This window comes from Bombina bombina, chromosome 11, assembly GCF_027579735.1.
Source record: "Bombina bombina isolate aBomBom1 chromosome 11, aBomBom1.pri, whole genome shotgun sequence".
In the NCBI taxonomy this organism is placed as follows: domain Eukaryota; kingdom Metazoa; phylum Chordata; class Amphibia; order Anura; family Bombinatoridae; genus Bombina; species Bombina bombina.
In genome coordinates this window covers 37,134,993-37,148,963 of record NC_069509.1, presented here as the reverse complement: position 1 = coordinate 37,148,963, position 13,971 = coordinate 37,134,993, and the positions used below count along the sequence as shown (strand labels likewise).

At 40.3% G+C, this 13,971-nt stretch overlaps 1 protein-coding gene across 4 annotated transcripts in view; it reads right to left on the bottom strand.

Annotated features, from left to right (window-relative positions):
- LOC128641998 (sulfotransferase 1 family member D1) overlaps positions 1–13,971 on the bottom strand; it is a 143,402-nt gene that overhangs the window by 74,593 nt on the left and 54,838 nt on the right. For 3 of the 4 annotated variants that reach the window (XM_053694634.1, XM_053694635.1, XM_053694633.1), the window contains exon 2: positions 13,533–13,667. The exons of the other annotated variant lie outside the window; for it this stretch is intronic. In XM_053694634.1, the coding sequence (XP_053550609.1) occupies positions 13,533–13,665 (133 nt within the window). In that variant the 5' untranslated portion in view covers positions 13,666–13,667. The remainder of the gene's footprint in view (positions 1–13,532; positions 13,668–13,971) is intronic. 4 annotated transcript variants of the gene reach the window in all.

Genomic DNA, 13,971 nt, shown 5'->3' with positions numbered 1-13,971 from the left:
CTCCAGGGGCATTTTCATGGCTTTGTCTCCTTGTTATGTTTATCTTATCATCTTTGCTGTGACCAATTAAATGTGCTCCTGCACTAATCAAGCAATCGCTGAATAGAATGTTGCATGGTCATAATTCTGAAGTCTGGATTATGAACTTCTACCTCTCACAAGAATAAAAAAAACACAATATTAAAAATGTGATTAAAGGGACAGTCTAGTCCAAAACAAACTTTCATGATTCAGATAGGGCATGTAATATTAAACAAGTTTCCAATTTACTTTTATCAACAATTTTGCTTTGTTCTCTTGGTATTCTTAGTTGAAAGCTTAACCTAGGAGATTCATATGCTAATTTCTTAGACCTTGAAGGCCGCCTCTTAAGAATGCACTTTAACAGGTTTTTCACCACTAGAGGGTGTTAGTTCATGTGTTTGATATAGATAACACTGTGCACATGCACGTGAAGTTACCTGGGAGCTATCACTGATTGGCTAAACTGCAAGTCTGTCAAAAGAACTGAAATAAGGGGGCAGTTTGCAGAGGCTTAGATACAAGATAATCACAGAGGTAAAACATATATAAATATAACTGTGTTGATTATGCAAAACTGGGGAATGGGTAAAAAAGGGGTTATCTATCTTTTAAAACAATAACAATTCTGGTGTAGACTGTCCCTTTAAAGGAAAAGGGATCAAATAAATAATGAAAATATATTGCAAAGTATAAGTAAAAAAAAATTTGAAAATTGTCTTTAAAGGGACAGTAAACGCATTCAGCTAGATTATGAGTTTTGTGTTATGAGTGAAAAAGCTTCATAACGCTTTCCCTACCAATGCTATTACGAGTCTTTCAGGTATAGGTGTACCGCACACTTTTTTGGCCGTCACACAACGTCAGTACCACACTTTTAAAAAAGTCCTTTTTCAATGGGATATTCATACCGCCGGTATTATGAGTTTTGCCTGGGAGGCCAAAAAGTGAGCGGTACAGCCTATACCGTCAAGATTCGTACCGCCATCTAAAGTCAGTAGTTTTATGCTAAAACGCCGTAACATAAAACTCATAACTAAACTGTCACAAAGTACACTAACACCATAAACTACCTATTAACCCCTAAACCGAGGCCCTCCTGCATCGCAAACGCTAAAATAAAATTATTAACCCCTAATCTGCCGCTCCGGACATCGCTTCCACTTAAAAAAATGTATTAACCCCTATTCCGCCGCTCCCTGAAATCGTCGCCACTAGAATAAAATTATTAACCCCTAACCGTGCCTTCCCACATAAAAAACATTATTTAAATATAATTAACCCCTAATCTGCCATCCGCCCACTCCGCCGCTATAATCAATATATTAACCCCTAACACCCCCTAACTTAAATATAATTATAAAAAATCTAAATAAAACCTACTATTAATAACTAAATAATTTGTATTTAAAACTAAATACTTACCTATAAAATAAAATCTAAGCTAGCAACAATATAACTAATAGTTACATTGTAGCTATCTTAGGTTTTATTTTTATTTCACAGCTAAGTTTGTATTTATTTTAACTAGGTAGACTAGTTAGTAAATAGTTAACTATTTACTAACTACCTAGTTAAAATAAATACAAACTTACCTGTAAAATAAAACCTAACCTGAGTTACACTAACACCTAATATTACAATAAAATTAAATAAATTAAATTAAAAAAATACATTTATCTAAATTACAAAAAATAATTAACACTAAATTACACAAAATAAAAAAAGAAATTATCAAAAATAAAAATGAATTACTCCTAATCTAATAGCCCTATCAAAATAAAAAAGCCCCCCCCAAAATAAAAAAAAACCCTAGCCTACACTAAACAGCCAATAGCCCTTAAAAGGGCCTTTTGCGGGGCATTGCCCTAAAGAAATCAGCTCTTTTACCTGTAAAAAAAAATATACAAACAACCCCCCAACAGTAAAACCCACCACCCACACAACCAACCCCCCAAATAAAATCCTATCTAAATAAACCTAAGCTCCCCATTGCCCTAAAAAGTGCATTTGGATGGGCATTGCCCTTAAAAGGGCATTTAGCTCTTTTACATTGCCCAAAACCCTAAGCTAAAAATAAAACCCACCCAATAAACCCTTACAAAAACCTAACACTAAACCCCGAAGATCCACTTACAGTTTTTGAAGACCGGACATCCATTCTCATCCAGCCGGCAAAGTCTTCATCCAAGCGGCAAGAAGTCCTCATTGAAGCCGGGAGAAGTCTTCATCCAAGCGGCAAGAAGTCCTCAATGAAGCCGGGAGAAGTCTTCATCCAAGCGGCAAGAGGTCCTCAACAAAGCCGGGAGAAGTCTTCATCCAAGCGGCAAGAAGTCCTCAATGAAGCCGGGAGAAGTCTCCATCCAAGCGACAAGAAGTCGTCCTCCAGGCGGGCAGAAGTCTTCATCCAGGCGGCATCTGAATTAAAGGGTAAAAAATCCTATTGACTGATTCAATCAGCCAATAGGATTGAGCTACAATCCTATTGGCTGACCCAATCAGCCAATGGGATTGAGCTTGCATTCTATTGGCTGTTCCAATCAGCCAATAGAATGCAAGCTCAATCCTATGGGCTGATTGGATCAGCCTATAGGATTGAAGCTCAATCCTATTGACTGATTGCATCAGCCAAAAGGATTTTTTACCCTTTAATTCCGAATTCTATCAGCCAATCGGAATTCAAGAGACGCCATTTTGGATGACGTCCCTTAAAGGGAACCTTCAGTGTAAGTCTGGGACCGTATGAAGAGGATGCTCCGCGCCGGATGTCTTGAAGATGGAGCCACTCCGCATCGGAAGGATGAAGATAGAAGATGCCGTCTGGATGAAGACTTCTGTCCGCCTGGAGGACGACTTCTTGCCACTTGGATGAAGACTTCTCCCGGCTTCATTGAGGACTTCTTGCCGCTTGGATGAAGACTTCTCCCAGCTTTGTTGAGGACTTCTTGCCGCTTGGATGAAGACTTCGCCGGCTGGATGAAAATGGATGTCCGGTCTTCAAAAACTGTAAGTGGATCTTCGGGGGTTAGTGTTAGTTTTTTTTTTTTAAGGGTTTATTGGGTGGGTTTTATGTTTAGCTTAGGGTTTTGGGCAACGTAAAAGAACTAAATGCCCTTTTAAGGGCAATGCACATCCAAATGCCCTTTTCAGGGCAATGGGGAGCTTAGGTTTATTTAGATAGGATTTTATTTGGGGGGTTGTGTTTGTGGTGGGTTTTACTGTTGGAGGGTTGTTTGTATTTTTTTTTTACAGGTAAAAGCTGATTTCTTTAAGGCAATGCCCCGCAAAAGGCCCTTTTAAGGGCTATTGGCAGTTTAGTTTAGGCTAGGTTTTTTTTTATCTTGTTTGTTTTTTGTAATTTAGTTAATTGTATTTAATTAATTTAATTTATTTAATTGTAGTGTAATGTTAGGTGTTAGTGTAAGACAGGTTAGGTTTTATTTTACAGGTAAATTTTTATTTATTTTAGCTAGGTAGTTAGTAAATAGTTAATAACTATTTAATAAATATTCTACGTACTTAAAATAAATACAAACTTGCCTGTGAAATAAAAATAAAACCTAAGATAGCTACAATGTAACTATTAGTTATATTGTAGCTAGCTTAGGGTTTATTATACAGGTAAGTATTTAGTTTATGATAGGAATTTTTAATTAGATTTATTTTAATTATATTAAAGTTAGTGGGTGCTAGGGTTAGACTTAGGGTTAGGTTTAGGGGTTAATAACTTTAGTATAGTGGCGGCGAAATTGGGGGCAGCAGATTAGGGGTTAATAACTGTAATGTAGGTTGTGGCGATGTTAGGCACAGCAGATTAGGGGTTAATAATATTTAACTAGTGTTTGCGATGTGGGAGTACGGTGGTTTAGGGGTTAATATGTTTATTCTGGTGGCGGCGATGTCCGGAGCGGCAGATTAGGGGTTAATAATTTTATTTTAGTGTTTGCGATGCGGGAGGGCCTCGGTTTAGGGGTTAATACAGGGAGTGCAGAATTATTAGGCAAGTTGTATTTTTGAGGATTAATTTTATTATTGAACAACAACCATGTTCTCAATGAACCCAAAAAACTCATTAATATCAAAGCTGAATAGTTTTGGAAGTAGTTTTTAGTTTGTTTTTAGTTATAGCTATTTTAGGGGGATATCTGTGTGTGCAGGTGACTATTACTGTGCATAATTATTAGGCAACTTAACAAAAAACAAATATATACCCATTTCAATTATTTATTTTTACCAGTGAAACCAATATAACATCTCAACATTCACAAATATACATTTCTGACATTCAAAAACAAAACAAAAACAAATCAGTGACCAATATAGCCACCTTTCTTTGCAAGGACACTCAAAAGCCTGCCATCCATGGATTCTGTCAGTGTTTTGACCTGTTCACCATCAACATTGCGTGCAGCAGCAACCACAGCCTCCCAGACACTGTTCAGAGAGGTGTACTGTTTTCCCTCCTTGTAAATCTCACATTTGATGATGGACCACAGGTTCTCAATGGGGTTCAGATCAGGTGAACAAGGAGGCCATGTCATTAGATTTTCTTCTTTTATACCCTTTCTTGCCAGACACGCTGTGGAGTACTTGGACGCGTGTGATGGAGCATTGTCCTGCATGAAAATCATGTTTTTCTTGAAGGATGCAGACTTCTTCCTGTACCACTGCTTGAAGAAGGTGACTTCCAGAAACTGGCAGTAGGACTGGGAGTTGAGCTTGACTCCATCCTCAACCCGAAAAGGCCCCACAAGCTCATCTTTGATGATACCAGCCCAAACCAGTACTCCACCTCCACCTTGCTGGCGTCTGAGTCGGACTGGAGCTCTCTGCCCTTTACAAATCCAGCCACGGGCCCATCCATCTGGCCCATCAAGACTCACTCTCATTTCATCAGTCCATAAAACCTTAGAAAAATCAATCTTGAGATATTTCTTGGCCCAGTCTTGACGTTTCAGCTTGTGTGTCTTGTTCAGTGGTGGTCGTCTTTCAGCCTTTCTTACCTTGGCCATGTCTCTGAGTATTGCACACCTTGTGCTTTTGGGCACTCCAGTGATGTTGCAGCTCTGAAATATGGCCAAACTGGTGGTAAGTGGCATCTTGGCAGCTGCACGCTTGACTTTTCTCAGTTCATGGGCAGTTATTTTGCGCCTTGGTTTTTCCACACGCTTCTTGCGACCCTGTTGACTATTTTGAATGAAACGCTTGATTGTTCGATGATCACGCTTCAGAAGCTTTGCAATTTTAAGAGTGCTGCATCCCTCTGCAAGATATCTCACTATTTTTTACTTTTCTGAGCCTGTCAAGTCCTTCTTTTGACCCATTTTGCCAAAGGAAAGGAAGTTGCCTAATAATTATGCACACCTGATATAGGGTGTTGATGTCATTAGACCACACCCCTTCTCATTACAGAGATGCACATCACCTAATATGCTTAATTGGTAGTAGGCTTTCGAGCCTATACAGCTTGGAGTAAGACAACATGCATAAAGAGGATGATGTGGTCAAAATACTAATTTGCCTAATAATTCTGCACTCCCTGTAGATAGTTTATGGGTGTTAGTGTACTTTTTAGCACTTTAGTTATGAGTTTTATGTTACAGCTTTGTAGCGTAAAACCCATAATACTGACTTTCAGTTTACGGTATGGATCTTGACAGTATTGACTGTACCGCTCACTTTTTGGCCTCCCAGGCAAACTCATAATACCGGCGCTGTGGAAGTCCCATTGAAAAAGGACTTTTTGAAAGCTGTGGTAGTTACGGCCAAAAAAGTGTGCGGTCAGAAATACCTGCAAGACCTGTAATACCAGCGGTAGTGAAAAAGAGCCTTTACGCTGCTTTTTCACTTATACCGCAAAACTCGTAATCTAGCCGAAACTTCCCTGTGAAATAAAAATAAAACCTAAGATAGCTACAATGTAACTGTTAATTATATTGTAGCTAGCTTAGGGTTTATTTTACAGGTAAGTATTTAGTTTTAAATAGGAATTATTTAGCTATTAATAGTAGGTTTTATTTAGAATTATTTTAATTATGTTAAAGTTAGGGGTGTTAGGGTTAGTGTTACGTTAGGGTTAGGGTTAGATTTAGGGTTAGGTTTAGGGGTTAATATATTTATTTAGTTTTATTGATGTGGAAGGCCAGAGGTTTAGGGGTTAATAACTTTAGTATAACTGCGATGGAGACGACGTTGGGGACGGCAGATTAGGGGTTAAAACATTTATGTAGATGGCAGCGACATTGGGGGCGGCAGATCAGGGGTTAAAACATTTATGTAGATGGCGGCGACATTGGAGGCGGCAGATTAGGGGTTAATAAGTGTAATGTAGGTGTCGGCAATGTCGGGGGTGGCAGATTCGGGGTTAATAAGTGTAGGTAGGTGGCGGCAACATTGGGGGAGGTAGATAAGGGGTAATAAGTGTAATGTAGGTGTCGGCGATTGTAAAGGAGCTAGGTGGCAGGTGGGGAGACCAGAGAGGACAGAGTTGCAGTAATCAAGGCGGGAAAGAATGAGAGAGTGGATTAAAATCTTAGTTGTGTCTTGTGTAAGGAAGTGTCTAATTTTAGAGATGTTTTTAAGGTGAAAGCAGCAGGCTTTAGCCAATGACTGAATGTGAGGAGTGAAGGAAAGATCTGAGTCGAATGTGACCCCGAGACATCGGGCGTGCGGGGTAGGGGTAATGATGGAGTTGTCGACAGTTATAGAGATATTGGGGGTGGAGATTTTGGAAGAAGGGGGGAAAATGAGGAGCTCAGTTTTGGAGAGATTTAGCTTGAGGTAGTGAGAGGACATCCAGGAAGAGATGTGAGAAAGACAGTTAGTGACACGGGTTAGCAAGGAAGGAGATAGGTCTGGTGCAGAGAAGTAGATTTGGGTGTCATCGGCATACAAATGATATTGGAAACCGTGGGACTTAATTAGGGAACCTAGTGATGATGTGTAGATTGAGAAGAGAAGGGGACAGAGGACAGAGCCTTGCGGTACTCCGACAGAAAGTAGTGACGGGGCAGAGGAGGCCCCAGAGAAGGCTACACTGAAGGTACGGTTTGACAGGTAGGAAGAGAGCCACGAAAGGGCTGTGTCACAGATGCCGAAGGATTGGAGGGTTTGGAGCAGAAGAGGGTGGTCGACAGTGTCAAAGGCTGCGGACAGATCAAGGAGGATAAGCAGAGAGAAGTGGCCTTTTGATTTAGCTGTAAGTAGGTCGTTGGTGACCTTAACAATAGCTGTCTCTGTGGAGTGATAGGGACGAAATCCAGATTGCAGCGGGTCAAGAAGGGAGTTTAACGTAAGGAAATGGGATAGGCGTGCATATACTAGTTTTCGAGAAGCTTTGAAGCAAGAGGGAGGAGGGAAATTGGGCGGTAGTTGGATGGGGAGGTAGGATCAAGGGAAGGTTTTTTGAGGATAGGTGTGACCAGCGCATGTTTCATCGATGAGGGAAATGTACCAGTGCTGAGGGAGAGGTTGAAAATGTGTGTTAGTATAGAGGTAAGGGTAGCAGAGAGAGAGGGGAACAGCTGTGAGGGGATAGGGTCAAGGGGACAGGTAGTGAGGTGAGAGCGCAGTATAAGTGCCGAAACTTCGTCCTCAGTAACAGGGGAGAATTAACTAAGTTTCAGGTTATGAGGGTTGTGGTTGAGTGAGAGTATTTGAGGGGGGGAGAGAATGGAATTGTGTTGAGAGCTGATTTCATGTCTGATGGAGTCAATTTTGTTAATGAAGTGACTGTCAAAGTCTTGGGCTGTCAGAGAAGTTGTATTAGGAAGTGGGGGAAGGCAGAGGAGAGTATTGAAAGTGGAGAACAGACGTTTTGGGTTTGAACAAAGATTAGAGATAAGGGTAGAGAAGTAGTGTTGCTTGTGGAGATTAAGGGCAGAGTAGTAGGAGTTCAAGATGAATTTGTAATGAAGAAAATCAGCTGAACTCCGTGATTTTCTCCAGTGCCACTCAGCAGTACGGGAACATCTGCGTAGGTACCGTGTCAGAGGAGTATGCCAGGGCTGGGGATGAGTGAGTGATTTCCTAGCAATGGTAAGAGGGGCGAGATTGTCAAGGACGGATATAAGGGTGGAATTATAGTGGCAGATAGATTGTTCAGGGCAGGAAAAGGTGGAGAAGGATGAGAGGAGTGGTTGAAGGGAATTAGCAAGTTGTTGCTGATCTAAAGACCTAATGCTTCTGTGAAGTTTGGTGTGAGGAGTAGAAGGTGGGAGAGTTGTAGGAAGGGATGATATGTTGCAGGTAAGGAGATGGTGGTCAGACAGAGGAAAAGGGGAGTTTGAGAAGTTTGAGAGAGTGCATCGATAGCTAAAGATCAGGTCAAGGGAGTGACCGTCTTTGTGAGTGGGAGAATCAGTCCATTGTGACAGACCGAAGGAGGAAGTGAGTAGAGGAAAGAAACTTGCCAATCATCCAGTATGTTTGTCTCTGTTTATTAAATACCGGCACCATGTCATGCTTATAATTTATGTACAAAACTATACAAATCCCACTTTAGCGGTTCATGCAGAATTATTTCATTTTGAACATTCATTTTTTTCTTATCTTTTTTTGCGTTATTGTTTCTTCCTGATTCTTATGCTCAGAAAAGTTCAAAGATATGACGCAGGTTCAAGAAACAACACTTAAAGGAACAGGAAACCCAAAATGTTCTTTCATAGTTTAGATAGAACATACAAATTTAAACAACTTTCCAATTTACTTCTATGATAAAATTTTGCTTCATTATCTTTTTATCCTTTGCTGAAGGAACAGTTAGCCAATCACAAGAGACAAATGTGTGCAGGCAACGATCAGCAGCTAGCTCTCACTATTGTAGGATATGTGTATATTCTTTTTCAACAAGGGATACTAACGGCTAGATTTGGAGTTTGGCGGTAAAAGGGCTGTTAACGCTCCGCGGGTTTTTTTCTGGCCGCACCATAAATTTAACTCTGGTATCGAGAGTTCAAACAAATGCTGCGTTAGGCTCCAAAAAAGGAGCGTAGAGCATATTTACCGCAAATGCAACTCTCGATACCAGAGTTGCTTACGGACGCGGCCGGCCTCAAAAACGTGCTCGTGCACGATTCTCCCATAGGAAACAATGGGGCTGTTTGAGCTGAAAAAAAACCTAACACCTGCAAAAAAGCAGCGTTCAGCTCCTAACGCAGCCCCATTGTTTCCTATGGGGAAACACTTCCTACGTCTGCACCTAACACTCTAACATGTACCCCGAGTCTAAACACCCCTAGCCTTACACTTATTAACCCCTAATCTGCCGCCCCCGCTATCGCTGACCCCTGCATTACACTTTTAACCCCTAATCTGCCGCTCCGTAAACCGCCGCCACCTACGTTATCCCTATGTACCCCTAATCTGCTGCCCTAACATCGCCGACCCCTATGTTATATTTATTAACCCCTAATCTGCCCCCCACAACGTCGCCGACACCTACCTACACTTATTAACCCCTAATCTGCCGAGCGGACCTGAGCGCTACTATAATAAAGTTATTAACCCCTAATCCGCCTCACTAACCCTATCATAAATAGTATTAACCCCTAATCTGCCCTCCCTAACATCGCCGACACCTACCTTCAATTATTAACCCCTAATCTGCCGACCGGAGCTCACCGCTATTCTAATAAATGTATTAACCCCTAAAGCTAAGTCTAACCCTAACACTAACACCCCCCTAAGTTAAATATAATTTTTATCTAACGAAATAAATTAACTCTTATTAAATAAATGATTCCTATTTAAAGCTAAATACTTACCTGTAAAATAAATCCTAATATAGCTACAATATAAATTACATTTATATTATAGCTATTTTAGGATTAATATTTATTTTACAGGTAACTTTGTATTTATTTTAACCAGGTACAATAGCTATTAAATAGTTAAGAACTATTTAATAGTTACCTAGTTAAAATAATTACAAATTTACCTGTAAAATAAATCCTAACCTAAGATATAATTAAACCTAACACTACCCTATCAATAAAATAATTAAATAAACTACCTACAATTACCTACAATTAACCTAACACTACACTATCAATAAATTAATTAAACACAATTGCTACAAATAAATACAATTAAATAAACTATCTAAAGTACAAAAAATAAAAAAGAACTAAGTTACAGAAAATAAAAAAATATTTACAAACATAAGAAAAATATTACAACAATTTTAAACTAATTACACCTACTCTAAGCCCCCTAATAAAATAACAAAGACCCCCAAAATAAAAAATTCCCTACCCTATTCTAAAATACAAAAATTACAAGCTCTTTTACCTTACCAGCCCTGAACAGGGCCCTTTGCGGGGCATGCCCCAAGAATTTCAGCTCTTTTGCCTGTAAAAAAAAACATACAATACCCCCCCCCCAACATTACAACCCACCACCCACATACCCCTAATCTAACCCAAACCCCCTTAAATAAACCTAACACTAATCCCCTGAAGATCTTCCTACCTTGTCTTCACCATCCAGGTATCACCGATCCGTCCTGGCTCCAAGATCTTCATCCAACCCAAGCGGGGGTTGGCGATCCATAATCCGGTGCTCCAAAGTCTTCCTCCTATCCGGCAAGAAGAGGACATCCGGACCGGCAAACATCTTCTCCAAGCGGCATCTTCTATGTTCTTCCATCCGATGACGACCGGCTCCATCTTGAAGACCTCCAGCGCGGATCCATCCTCTTCTTCCGACGACTAGACGACGAATGACGGTTCCTTTAAGGGACGTCATCCAAGATGGCGTCCCTCGAATTCCGATTGGCTGATAGGATTCTATCAGCCAATCGGAATTAAGGTAGGAATATTCTGATTGGCTGATGGAATCAGCCAATCAGAATCAAGTTCAATCCGATTGGCTGATCCAATCAGCCAATCAGATTGAGCTCGCATTCTATTGGCTGATCGGAACAGCCAATAGAATGCGAGCTCAATCTGATTGGCTGATTGGATCAGCCAATCGGATTGAACTTGATTCTGATTGGCTGATTCCATCAGCCAATCAGAAAATTCCTACCTTAATTCCGATTGGCTGATAGAATCCTATCAGCCAATCGGAATTCGAGGGACGCCATCTTGGATGACGTCCCTTAAAGGAACCGTCATTCGTCGTCTAGTCGTCGGAAGAAGAGGATGGATCCGCGCTGGAGGTCTTCAAGATGGAGCCGGTCGTCATCGGATGGAAGAACATAGAAGATGCCGCTTGGAGAAGATGTTTGCCGGTCCGGATGTCCTCTTCTTGCCGGATAGGAGGAAGACTTTGGAGCACCGGATTATGGATCGCCAACCCCCGCTTGGGTTGGATGAAGATCTTGGAGCCAGGACGGATCGGTGATACCTGGATGGTGAAGACAAGGTAGGAAGATCTTCAGGGGATTAGTGTTAGGTTTATTTAAGGGGGTTTGGGTTAGATTAGGGGTATGTGGGTGGTGGGTTGTAATGTTGGGGGGGGGGTATTGTATGTTTTTTTTTACAGGCAAAAGAGCTGAAATTCTTGGGGCATGCCCCGCAAAGGGCCCTGTTCAGGGCTGGTAAGGTAAAAGAGCTTGTAATTTTTGTATTTTAGAATAGGGTAGGGAATTTTTTATTTTGGGGGTCTTTGTTATTTTATTAGGGGGCTTAGAGTAGGTGTAATTAGTTTAAAATTGTTGTAATATTTTTCTTATGTTTGTAAATATTTTTTTATTTTCTGTAACTTAGTTCTTTTTTATTTTTTGTACTTTAGATAGTTTATTTAATTGTATTTATTTGTAGCAATTGTGTTTAATTAATTTATTGATGGTGTAGTGTTAGGTTAATTGTAGGTAATTGTAGGTAGTTTATTTAATTATTTTATTGATAGGGTAGTGTTAGGTTTAATTATATCTTAGGTTAGGATTTATTTTACAGGTAAATTTGTAATTATTTTAACTAGGTAACTATTAAATAGTTCTTAACTATTTAATAGCTATTGTACCTGGTTAAAATAAATACAAAGTTACCTGTAAAATAAATATTAATCCTAAAATAGCTATAATATAAATGTAATTTATATTGTAGCTATATTAGGGTTTATTTTACAGGTAAGTATTTAGCTTTAAATAGGAATCATTTATTTAATAAGAGTTAATTTATTTCGTTAGATAAAAATTATATTTAACTTAGGGGGGTGTTAGTGTTAGGGTTAGACTTAGCTTTAGGGGTTAATACATTTATTAGAATAGCGGTGAGCTCCGGTCGGCAGATTAGGGGTTAATAATTGAAGGTAGGTGTCGGCGATGTTAGGGAGGGCAGATTAGGGGTTAATACTATTTATGATAGGGTTAGTGAGGCGGATTAGGGGTTAATAACTTTATTATAGTAGCGCTCAGGTCCGCTCGGCAGATTAGGGGTTAATAAGTGTAGGTAGGTGTCGGCGACGTTGTGGGGGGCAGATTAGGGGTTAATAAATATAACATAGGGGTCGGCGATGTTAGGGGCAGCAGATTAGGGGTACATAGCGATAACGTAGGTGGCGGCGATTTGCGGTCGGAAGATTAGGGGTTAATTATTTTAAGTAGCTTGCGGCGACGTTGTGGGGGGCAAGTTAGGGGTTAATAAATATAATATAGGGGTCGGCGGGGGTTAGGGGCAGCAGATTAGGGGTACATAAGTATAACGTAGGTGGCGGTCGGCAGATTAGGGGTTAAAAATTTTAATCGAGTGGCGGCGATGTGGGGGGACCTCGGTTTAGGGGTACATAGGTAGTTTATGGGTGTTAGTGTACTTTAGGGTACAGTAGTTAAGAGCTTTATAAACCGGCGTTAGCCAGAAAGCTCTTAACTCCTGCTTTTTTCAGGCGGCTGGAATCTTGTCGTTAGAGCTCTAACGCTCACTGCAGAAACGACTCTAAATACCAGCGTTAGAAAGATCCCATTGAAAAGATAGGCTACGCAAATGGCGTAGGGGGATCTGCGGTATGGAAAAGTCGCGGCTGGAAAGTGAGCGTTAGACCCCTTAATCACTGACTCCAAATACCAGCGGGCGGCCAAAACCAGCGTTAGGAGCCTCTAACGCTGGTTTTCACGGCTACCGCCGAACTCTAAATCTAGGCCTAAGAGAACAAGGCACATTTGAAAATAGAAGCGAATTTAAAAGTGTCTTAAAACGACCTGCTCTATCTGAATCATGCACGTTTAATTTTGACTTTCCTATTATTATTATTATTATTATCGGTTATTTGTAGAGAGCCAACAGATTCAGCAGCGCTAATCCCTTTAAAGCCAGACAGATCAAAGTCACAGATAAAGGGTATAATCAACAATGACAGGTCAAAACAAAAATATGCAATACAAAGAAAAAACAGGGTGGATGCGCAATGCAAAAGTAAGAAAGAGCGAACCTATATTAAACATTAGGCAAGCATTTACACAAAACAAGTGGTAATAAAATGCTGTACTATACTACTTTATCCTTTTTAATAGATACATAATACCTACGTAGCATAACATTTATACATTGACACATTTCTCTCAACCTTACCAGATTTAGGGTAAGTAGCGATCAGCAGGTCATCTGGTCTGACTTTGAACTTCTTTACATTTTCCCAGTTTTCTGCAAACGGCCCTAGAATGGGCATCCCGTCCACTAGCCTCGCCGGTTGTCGCACAGCCATGTCTAGAGGGGTCGTAAGATCATCATTAGACAGGTTATAGGTCAGATCTTCAGCCCTGCCATGTCTAGAGGGGTCGTAAGTACATCATTAGACAGGTTATAGGTCAGATCTTCAGCCCTGCCATGTCTAGAGTGGTCGTAAGATCATCATTAGACAGGTTATAGATCAGATCTCCAGCCCTGCCATCTGGCAGCCGAGTGATTAAATAATTTGTATTCAGTAAAACTAATTTGATTCAATACCTTAGAATCACAAGCAACATCATGTTTATGTGCATTTTATTTTGCTAGAATGTCTCTTCAAACA